The following is an 11,750-nucleotide window of genomic DNA, read 5'->3' as shown; positions in this document are numbered from 1 at the left end:
CCAAAACACACACACACACACACACACACAGGTTTTTGTTTGTTTTGTCTTTATTCTTGTTTTTATGAGACAGGGTCTCACTGTGTAGCTCTGGCTGGCCAGACTTGCAATGTGGATCAGGCTGGTCTCTGCCTCTCAAGTGAGTGGCATACACTTTTAATCCCAGCACTCAGGAGGCAGAGGCAGGCAGATCTCTGTGAGTTCAAGACCAGCCTGGTCTACTAGAGCTAGTTCTAGGACAGCCTCCAAAGCCACAGAGAAACCCTGTCTCAAAAAACTAAACAAAAAGTCTGATGAGAGTGGGCTACATACTGAGTTCAAGGTCAATTTGGGCTATAAGAGACTCTGAAAACAAACAAGTGCTTTTCATTTTTCATCAGGTGGTAGCCTATGCTACCCAAGAAGGCCATACCCAGACCTTTGACCTTGAACTAGAACCATGGCTTACCGAGGGTATAGAATTGTTTTTAGCAACAGAAAATGGACTGACTTTTTGTGTATATGTGGCATGTGTGCATGTTGGGTGTGTTCACATGTGTGTTCCTTACTATGTCATGTAGTCCAGGCTTGGTTCAAACTGGAGTTTGCTCTTAATCTCCTTTTCTCACCTCCTGCTCATTCCTATGGAGTGAGCTAAGCTCTGGGTCATTCCCCTGGAGCAGCTGTGTGCAGCTCTGGGAGCCCATCCCAATAGCTCCCCTCTCACCTAGCAGCTGCTGCCCTTACCTACAACACAGTCACTAAAGCGCCTGCCACCATGTGGCAGAGGCCATCTAGGTCTTTCTACCCCAGAGAGCTGCACAGTCACGTCCCCTCAATCTTGAGCTCTCTGCCCTTCTCAGACACCATGTTTCTTGACCCCAAGGCACAAGGATTTCTTTTTATCTTATTTTTGTGACTTTCCCAACCAACCCTGAGATCAGGCATATTGAGAGAGGGGTAAGACCAAATAAGCAATCTTCTGAACCCCAGGAAATGGCTGCTGGGCTCGAACTTCACGGACAACCTGGCCAGCTGTGCGCGTCTACGCTGGGTCTTCTTCCATGACCGCGTCACTGCTAGCGCTTTTACTCTGCTCACCCTCTGGGCCTGCAGGCAGAATGCTAGTGACGGTATGCAGCAGGGCTTCAATCTGCTCCTCCGTGAGCCGTTCTTCACTCTCTTCTACCATCTACAAGGGAAAGGAAGGCTGTCAGAGGTGTAAAAGCAAGCCTCCCATGGCCCACCCCCCCATGCAGTTCACAATGACGGCCCAGAACCTGGTCCTGAGCCCACCAGGCCTTCATCTAGAGTCCACAGTAGGATGAAGCCAGCTCAAAACCCAGACCTAGCCAAAGCAAGGATACAAAATTCATCTGTGAAGCTGAGTGTCTGTCTGTCTTTCTCTCCCCTTACCCTGCTCTTTCCTTTTTTGGAGACAAGGTAGCCCTAGCTGTCCTGAAACTTACTATGTGTAGATCAGGCTGGCCTCTAACACACAGAAATCTGCCTGCCTCTGTCTCCTGAGTACTGGAATAAAGATGAACATGAGCAGCCATGTTCATTGCTATTCTAGTCATGAAGCAAGAAACTGGAAACGCAATGCAATACTGTTCCACTGTTGGAAAAATGAAATCTGCAGATAAATGGAGGCAGTTAGAAATGATCATCCTAGCCGGGCGTTGGTGGCACACGCCTTTAATTCCAGCACTTGGGAGGCAGAGGCAGGCGGATCTCTGTGAGTTCAAGGCCAGCCTGGTCTACAGAGCTAGTTCCAGGACAGTCTCCAAAACAATACAGAGAAACCCTGTCTCAAAAATCCAAAAAAAAAAAAAAAAAAAAAAAAGAAATGATCATCCTGAGTAAGAGAACCCAGACCCAGAAAGACAAACAATGAATGTTCTCTCTTTCTTCTATGTGCATGTTAGTCTTTAAGCTTTAGTATGTGTGTTTCACTTAGAATGCCCACAGAGGTTAGGTAGCTAGTAGGTAACCTGGGGAAGGAAGAGATCTTCCAAGGAAAGAGAAATGGAATACACTGTCATAAAGAGATAAAGGCCTGGCATGGTGGTGCACGCCTTTAACCCTGACATCAGGAAGTAAAGGCAGGCAGATCTCTGTGAGTTTCAGGCCAGTCTGGTCTACATAGTGGGTTCCAGGACAGATGGGAATATGTAGAGAAACTGTCTCAAAAAACAAAGCAACAAAGAGAGATAAAGGAGAAATTAGAATAGGAGGATTAAATGGGGATGTAAGGACAGGGGGAAGGAAGGAATATGGGAAGGGATAATTAACACTAAAGGCCTTTTGAAAACTCATATGAAACCTATTACTGTACAAGTTTCCTAAAATATGTATATATAAGAAATTCCCAGCTAGACATCTTATACTACCAAATAAAGCCCCCATGTCAGGAATGAGTTACAACTTGATAAGTCATTGATCAAAAGGGTCCCAAAGAATCCCCCAAATCACAGGCAACTACCAAGGCTATTGGCTACCCTCTACAACCTGAAAGTCAGATCCTATTGCTGAAGATATCACTCACTTATGTCATCAAGGATGGAGACACAGAGCTGGTCCCCAACTAGAAGCTTCACCCCTACTGATTCACATTCATGGTATTAGAAGGTACTATGCACACTACCAGGGAAGGAAAGTATGCCATCAATAACCACCCAGCTGTGAACCTGTCTGCAAGATATACTGGTACCATAATAGCACAAATGTTATGGGAGCAACCACTTGTCTTTGGATTGGACTTAAGACCTACTCCATGAGAACCATATGTGGCACTGCTAAGACTAGACAGGTCATGGTCCTAGGGAAAAACCTACTGAGATCATTCTGCTAAAGAATATAGCAATAAAATGACTCCCAATGACATATTGCTACACCCATAGATCAGTACATCACTCAGTCCTCATTAGAGAAGCTTCTTCTTGCAGTAGATAGGAATTAACACAGAGACCTACAACTGGACAGTGTGCAGAGACTGAGATTTTGGAGCACTCGACTCTAAATGAGATCTCTCTCTCTCTCTCTCTCTCTCACACACACACACACACACACACACACACACACACACACACACACACACACACTCTTGTCAGGGCTCAGGGATCTATGCTGAAGAGAGGTGGAAAGATTCCAAGAGCCAGAGGTGTCAATGACACCAAAGAAAGTGTCTTCGAGACATTGAAGGATGATGCACATAAGAACTCAGAGAGATTATGAAGCACATGCAAGACCTGCACATGTTCAGCCCATCATGGAGAAGGGGAGGTAGACACAAGGTCTCACTCCAAACCAAGAGGCTATTTACCACCGAAACCTGCAGGGGAAAGGATCCGTTTTCTCCAGTGGAGTGAGTGACACTGACCATGTCAATCACACTCCAGGGCAGCCCCATGCCCAGGAGGAGACCAACATAAAACAGACTCCATGGTGTTTATTTTAGTTTGGTAATTTTTGTTTTATTGGTGGTTTTTTGCTTGTTTGATTTTTGTGTGGCTGTGATTTTGGTTTTCCTTTGAGAGAGAGAAAACATGAAGTTGGGAAAGTAAGGAAGTGGGAAGGATCTGAGACGAGTTGGGGAGAGGAAAGAATATCATCAAAATATACTTCATGAAATGTTTTAAAATAATAAAAAACCCAATTCTTTAAAAAGAGGTATTTTGACACACGCCTTTATTATCAGTATTTGGGAGGTAGGGACAGGAGGACCAGGAATTCAAGATCAGTCTAGCCTCAGATACATATTAAGTTTGAGGTCAACCTAGGCTACATGAGACCTTTCCTCAAAAAACACATTTTTTAAGCTCAGACATAGAAATTAATGGCAGTATTCCAAAACAGTATGCCCCCAAAGAGGAAGGGGAGTTGGAGGGAAATATCTGATTGATTCAGTCCAAAGGACAGACTAAGCTGATGAATAACTGGCAAACATGGCCAATTAACCACCTGGCAGAAGCATCTATGAAGAGCTCTACATAGGAGGAACTGCACTGGAATCATACTGACCACACTGAATCATGCTGACTTTGGGAAGCAGGGAAGTCCAGAGCCCTGAAACCTGAAGCCAAGATAATGACCACTGAGGAATGTGAGGCCCAGCTCTGTCTGCGCCTCAGTAAGCAGACCCAGGTCTTTAAGCTCAGTACCAACTCCTTCTGGAGTACCAGCCTCGCTCACTGATGCTGTGCAGCAGTATGGAAACTCTGGAGTCAGGTGGGTGGGGCCCTCTGAGTCTTTCCTTTTTATGTAAGAACCAGGGCTGCTGCCTACATCATTGTCGCTGGTCTAGCAGCTGCAATACCAATCAGGAGTCACCAGGTGTTGCCCTTAGCAAAAGAGCAAAAGTTCTCCGATTCCACCAACTTTGGTAACTACAGAAGCCTTTACCAGAACTAGATCTTCAGGGATAATTATAGTTGAGAAGGTGGTTTTAAACATAAGATGCTCAGTTCTCAGGCACAGGAGGAAAACGGAAGCTTACTTACTTCCCCTTGGACTACTAGAGTGAGTGGCAACTACTTCCTGCCTCACCTCTCCTCCCCAACACAGGAGAACAGCCCAAATAAGGAACTCAAGGCTCAGTGTTCTCAAGTTCCAGTGTGTCAAGTTGTTCACAATATAAAAGCAAATAAAAACATAAAATCCCAAGTGCTAGCAGGCAGGCAGTTCTTGGTGAATGACAAATCTCTGCACATACAAAGCTCTCTTAATCCCTGGAGGCTGCAAAATACTCCAGAAGAAGCCACTCCCCACTGTAAGCTACCAGCCCTAGTACACGGCTTTCCTCACATGACCCAAGTCTAACAGGCCAACAGCTGAAATCAGAAATCAAATGCTTCAACACCGAAACTTTTCAAGCTTTGTTTTTCACCTTTGTGTGTATGTGAGCATGTGCACACTCAAGTGAGTATGCCACTGTGTGTGTGTGTGTGTGTGTGTGTGTGTGTGTGTGTGTGTGTGTGTGTGTGTGTGTGTGTGTGTGTGTGTGTACCAAAGGACCACAACAAATCCCTGTCGAGGAACTTCTTGCTCTCAACTGAATTCTAGCAAGCATGGTGGTGGTGCAGCCCCTTTCTGAGTCCTTTCTGAGTCTGGGGAGCAGACGCAGCTGTAGTTACTACAGGGAAGCATTAAGTACTTTGTGTTCTGACCTCTGTGAAACCCTCATTCCTCATGCTCGAAGTTCTGATAAATGGCTTGCTATCTTTTGCAGCCAATCTAGGGTAGGATAAAAAAACATGACTAGAAAATGGTCTAGCTGCAGGGAAACAAGAGTTTGTAGAAAGAGAAACATCTAAGGAAACACCATCTTCTCACCAGGTGTGATGGGTGATTCTAGGAGCCAACTTGACTGTACACTAAAGCACACTTGGTCAACTGGGAAGGTTCTGGGCGCATGTGTAAGGTTTCTCTGGATGCCTGTGTGTGAACTAAGGGACTTGGCGCAGAATGTCTACTGGCAATGCAGGTGAGCACCATCCCAGTGGCTGGGCCAAGACAGCAGTTTTTTGTTTTTTTTTCTTTTTTGAGACAGGGTTTCTCTGTGTAGCTTTGGAGCCTGTCCTGGAACTCACTCTGTAGACCAGGCTGGCCTCAGACTCACAACTGCCTCTTCCTCCTGAGTGCTGGGATTAAAGGCATGGACCACCACCGCCCGGCATGACAGCACCATCCTTACCCCTTTAGGCTGTCAGACATACAGCAGTAACCCTAAGCTCCCAAGCCCTGTGACCTCAGACTGTGTTAAACATCAGCTCCCTTGATTCTGAGGACTTCAGACCTGAACTGAGTCAATCTACCAGTATCTTTTGATCTTCACCTTGTTGATTTCTGGGGGTCTCTGTGTACCCAGAACCCTGTGATCTACTTCCCTAGTAAATCCCCTCTCATCTCTGTCTCTGGCAATATGGCTTACAAGAGGAACAAAGCCAAGGTCTCTAAAAAGGCCCCAATTGGCCACTCACTGGTTCCCTGCAATGAAAAGTTGACAATTTTGTCCTCCTCCAACACTGAAAGTGACAGGGACAAAACCCTTGGACCATGTCTAGTGTGGTCACAGCACTTAGTATCAGCTCTCTCACCAAGCAGCCTGGAGTTTCCACAGGCTCAGGATGGGGCCGTGCTAATCCTCATCTCTCCTATCCGTCTGTCACCTGGCCATGAACAGCATATGGTGCTGATTAAAGTTGGAAGAGACCCAACATGTGATCCTTAACCCAAGGGAAAGGGACTGGTTTTTTGATCTTTCCCTCTCCTGTAAGCCGAATCTGTCTAACATCTAGAACAATGAGCACATACAGACTGGGACCTCTGTTTAGCATAAAGGCCAAGGCCCCCAGGAAGCTCCCCAGAATGGAAGGAATGTTTATAATTTAATTTTGGGTACATTTGGAAGGACAGAAACAACTCTAGGAAGACAATGAAAGTTTTAGTAAAAATATTAACTACTTTATAACCTTTGAAAAGTTTTAAATAAATTCTGAAGAGCATAGAGGTTCTTTGGTCATTGTAGTCCACACTTTGTAAATTTTACAGAGACTTGACTGCTTCTTCTGTTGTTGTTTTTTATTACATGTGACCCAGCCCGACCTCAAACTGCCATCCTCTATTCCTGCCTCCATAACAGTGAGATCCCAGGCAAACTCCGCAACTATTTCACTAATTCTCAAAACCAAAGTTGTCCTGGTGGTGACAGGACACTGTGCTCTGCCCCATGTAACAGGAAGTGCCTCTCACTGGCCTTCACCTTCCGTCCTTCCTAGACCATCCCTGCTCTATCTTCATCCACCACTGCTGAAGCCCTACACTGTGACTGTAATTTGGACTTCACAAATTTCCTAGGCTGCACTAGATACTTTTATGCAGGGAAATGAGACCACATTCATGATTTTAGAAAGCAATCTGTAAGCCAGGTGTGATCACACATGCTTGTAGAAGCAGGGAGAAGGATGAAATAACTGCGAGGGTGAGTTATAAAATGTCGACAGAAATGAATGCTATGTGGTAGAGAGAGAAAACAAGCAGAGATGGGAGCAACAGAAAGAAAGAGGGGACAACTGAGCATCAGCTAGGACTAGAGCTTTGCTTAGAGACTGGCCCAGACGGCAGGAGACAAGACAACATGTGGGAAGAAAAAGAGGTGGGAACAGTTGAGGAGTGGCACACTCTGAATCTAACATTTTTATGCAACATCTGGTTGGCTCTAACTCCTACAGACAAGCCATGGCCAGAAAGGCCTAGAGCAGCAGAGCACACGGGGCTGCCAAACCCATGGAAGGAATTAAATTTCCAGCTTCCCACCCTCAAGTCCACACTAACTAGGACCAATTGGTGGGGCCTCCGCTCCGGTCTCTCCTTTCACTTATGGCACGGGATAGTGTGCAGTCCCTGGCTTGTTCATTCTCAGCTTTTCTGCATCTCAGACCCACAAAGCAATCCCTTGAGTCCAGTGACCCTCCCCCACTCACCAGCTGGATCTCAACAGCAGTCATTGGCCTGTGGTTTAGCAGCTGAAGCTTCTCGGCTCTGTCAAAAGAAAAACATGAACTTCTTAAAACTCTCATACCCTGAAGGACCTTGGGTGGTGATTATGTTACTGTCAGGAAAGAACTGGAGAATCCCTGCCGCGTGGCCCTGTAATAAGGAAGAATCAGGAGAGGAAGGGATACCAGGCCTCTACCCAGCGGTCCATGTGCCAGCATCCTGCAGGGTACACAGGCCCACGATTCCTAAGGGAGCAACAGCAGAGGTGAGGCTTGAGGGATGACTCCCTGCAGACAGACCTCATGACTATGGCATGTGCACACTCACGCCCAGATAACAAATAAGACATGTAAAAAGCATGTTTTAAAAGATAACACTTACCATGCATGGTGGCACAAACCTGATCCCAGCACTTGTGAGACAGAGGCAGGCAGATCTCTGTGAGTTAGAGGCCAGCCTGGTCTACAGAGTAAGATCCTGTCTCAAAAACACAAAACAACAATAGAACTCCCCATATTTGCTACACGAATTTTACTTGAAAAATGAGAAAGTGTCTTCTTAATTCAATTTAAAGAAAATAATAAACAAAATTATTATTAGTTAGTCACTGCTTAGAAATGGCCAAGAATTCTGTTTTGAGAGTAAGATTATATATTGCCCAAATCTGTTTTGTTTTGATTTCTTTTAAAAAGAATTGTTAGACATTTATTCAGTGTGTGTACATGTGCAAGTTCATGTGTATGAATGCCACAGCACACATGTGGAGATCAGAGGATAATTTGCAGTTGTTTCTCTTTCTGCCATGAGGATTACAGGAATCCAACTCTCAGGTGTTCAGGCTTGGCAGCAAATACCTTACCCACTGAGGCATCTCATTTTTTTAATGACAGGCTGGCCTTGAACTTGCTATCTAGCTGAGGATGACATTGAACTCCTGATCCTTCTGCCTCAACGTCTCAAATGCTAGGATTACAGTTCGTGATGATTGATATGGATTGTCAACTTGACTGGATTTATCATCATCATGGAAACAAACCTCTGGACATGCCTATAACATAGTTTCCGGGGTGCTGTGACACATCCTAAATGTGACTGCCACCAACCCACTAGGGCTAGGTTCGGACTGAATAAAAAGAAGTCAGTGAGCTGAGTTCCAGCACCCGTCTCTCTGAGTCCAGGGAAGTTGCACTGTGATCTCCTCCTCCCTCTCCTGCTGCTAGGCTTTCCCCACCATGATGGACCATACCTTTTCTCCCTCAAATGGTTTTTCCAGGCATTTTGCACAGGAAGGAGAAAAGTAACAATATAGTGTTACTCACATTTGAATATCTTAGTAAATAAAAGAAGCCAGGCATGATGGCTCAGGTCTGTTATCTCAGAACTGGGGAAGACAGGATATCAAATTGAGCCAGCCTGGGATAATTGTAAATTTCCATAAGAAATGTAAGTAAGAGATGAAGACAATAATTACCATCTGACCTGAAACTTGGAATGAGGCCAAGGATGACTTTAATACTTGATCTTCCTGCCTCCACCTCCCATTAGGATTATAGGTTACCATGCCCAATAGCAATTATCATCTGTCACAAGAAATACACAGCCCACTGTTGAAGAGGTTTAAAAGATGACAGGACTTCAAGGATTAATTATATTCCATGTGTATGAGCATTTGTCTACATGTATATTTCATGCCCCAGAGATGGAGACCAGAAGATGGCATCAGATCCCATGAACTGGAGTTATAAATAGTTATGAGCCTCTGTGTGGGTGCTGGAAACCAAGCCACAAGTCCTCGGCGAGGACAGCAAGTGCTGTTAACCACTGAGCCATCTCTCCAACTCCAGTGACAGGACTTCCAGGGGAGGGGAATGACTCCACCGTCGCCATCCCCACACAGGTGATACAGTTCCATGTTTCTTTCTGGGTCTGAATCTGGAGATTCACACTCATCCTTTAGCTCTGTTTAGCACAATAGAATTTAAAGATACTCTGGATAAAGATGAAAAGCCAGTTGCTTTAGGCAGGTGTTGGAGAAGCAGTCTGAATTAAGTGCTGTCCCAAGCCTCAGGTTCACGCTATGAAACCAGTTAGAGTAGCACTTAGATCCACGAGGGTAGGAGAGGAAACAGTCTCATATCTCAAGTGGCCGCCTCCACCACTTACTGCCTGTTGTCCATTTGGCTTCCAAATGGGAAACACTTATTAACACTGAGACAGGAAATAACCTGTCCAAGGTTCCCAGTCGTCAACACAGGGACACAGCCACCACAACTCACATTAGCCACATGCTTCTGGCAGAAACATTCACCATGGTAACTGCCCCACAATAGTTTCACCACTGATTTGGCTACTATTACAGTACATGTGGTCAAGTTCTATTCCTCAGAGTCCCCTGAAACACTTACCAATTACCTATTCAACAAACGAGACTTCACAGTAGTGGAGTGCTGGCCTCATATGCAGGAGGTCTTGTGTTCAATTCCCAGCAGGATGGGGAGAAATTCCTATTTCCTAGCTTTGTGAGCCCAACTCCAGACCTCTGTAGCCAAGTGCCTCCCACAGATCTCCACAGACATAGCAGATGCTTCGAAATCAACACATCTGATGCAATCGTGATTACACTTTGCAACAAACTTACTCCTCCCTGTACTTCTCATCTTGAAGAGCCTAAGGTCAGAGTCTGGGCGCCACACCTCACTTCCTACCCGCTGCCAACACTCAGTTCCCCGCTACTTTTGCTTATGTTTCTCTCAAGGTGTCTGTACCCTCCTCACCATTACTTTAAATCCCTCCAGCCTCTTGGTTACTGAACAACAGCTCCACCCTGAGTCCTTCAACTCGTCAATACACTTTCCTCTTCCAAGCAGATGCCTCTTCAAAGACTGAAATCTTGTGACAGGAAAGATGGCTCAGTAACTAAGAGCTCTCACAAAGGACCCAAGTTTGGTTCCCAGCACCCAAATGAAGGTTAACAACTTTCTATAACTCCTAGTCCAGAGGATCTGACACCCTCTTCTGCCCTCCATGGATACAAGCAGTACACATAAAAACACACGTGCCATTCCCGGGAAGGCCAGAAGGTGCTGGACCCTCTGGGTGCTGGGGACTGAAGCTAGGTCTTCAGCAAGTGCTCTTAATCACTGGCCATGGTTGTGCCAAAGGCTTTGGTATCAATTTGAATTTCTCTAGTTCACCCCCAAGAACCCTGAGAACTCTGTTCTTCAGCAGCTTATCTTCATACGGCTCCACTTTCACTAAATGACCCAACCAAATTGTAGGCATGATGTACAACAGCCTTAGGCCAATTCCCAATTCCACACCTTGCCTAGCAAATGGTATTTCCTCACCCGAATCTGGAGACTTGCTTTATCTTACCATCACCTCTTACACCCAAATCAGCACCCTAAAACTGACACTATGTCCCTTCCTTCACAGCACTGAGAGACAGAGTAGGCATAATACAAACGTAACTGAAGCTAAAGGAAGGGCTAGGAAAGCCTCGACTTCAGGTAGAAGCTTTACAATTCTGAGGAGACAAGAAGCAGGAGTTTATGTTCTGAGAGCACACCAGCTAAGACCACTAGGGAAACTGATAACCCATCATCTACACTTGAGCTCTGCTGCTCTAAAATCACGTCCCAAAAAATATGATGTCAACCCCCTGGAGTAATGCAGAAGTCAAGATGGGCAGGATTACTACAGACCTAACTGAGCTGGCCTATGAGGGAAAGTGTCCCTCCACATAGCTGTGTGCATCACAAGGGTGATCTCATGATAGGAGCAGGGGCTACTAGTTCGGCACTGAGAAATGAAGAGCTCAGGTCAAATCTAAAATATTAAAGAATCACTTTTGGTGGAGGTTGGGGTAACATACTAAATAAAAGATTACATGGAGCCAACATGACTTGGAGTTGAATTCCAACTGTACTACTGTGTTGGTGAAGTCTACGAAGGCAAACAAAACTCAGCTCCTAGCCTACTCTCAAAGGACTCCCGTCATGAAGATATCTAAGCAAAGTAGTGAATGGATCCCCTGAGCAAAACAGAAAGGTGACCTCAAGATCAAATATAAATTTAAAGGGCACAGTAAACATGGTTTTAAACATGGTTCCTGTCTTAAATCCTGTCTTAAAACGCTCTGGCTAGCAAGGCTGGTCACTGTTTTATTTGGCAAGCTGCTCCTTCACCAATCATGTGGGCCAAGAGGCAGAAGCCAGCCACAGAGCAAGAAGCTTGCTGGGTCCCTCTACTGGCCATCGCACAACACTGCC

At 45.5% G+C, this 11,750-nt stretch overlaps 1 protein-coding gene across 2 annotated transcripts in view; it reads right to left on the bottom strand.

The window, feature by feature from the left end:
- Positions 1 to 874: 874 nt before the first annotated feature.
- Positions 875 to 11,750, bottom strand: part of LOC101825039 (CGRP receptor component) — a 28,885-nt gene continuing 18,009 nt past the window's right edge. For both annotated transcript variants that reach the window (XM_040731288.1, XM_040731289.1), the window contains 2 exons: positions 7,464 to 7,521; positions 875 to 1,171 (listed from right to left, as the gene is read on the bottom strand). In XM_040731288.1, coding sequence (XP_040587222.1) covers positions 1,025 to 1,171; positions 7,464 to 7,521 — 205 coding nt within the window. In that variant the 3' untranslated portion in view covers positions 875 to 1,024. The remainder of the gene's footprint in view (positions 1,172 to 7,463; positions 7,522 to 11,750) is intronic.

The sequence above is a fragment of the Mesocricetus auratus genome, unplaced genomic scaffold, assembly GCF_017639785.1.
Source record: "Mesocricetus auratus isolate SY011 unplaced genomic scaffold, BCM_Maur_2.0 Super-Scaffold_100025, whole genome shotgun sequence".
NCBI lineage: Eukaryota > Metazoa > Chordata > Mammalia > Rodentia > Cricetidae > Mesocricetus > Mesocricetus auratus.
Note: the sequence above shows the minus strand (reverse complement) of the source record. Positions and strands in the feature narration are given on the sequence as shown.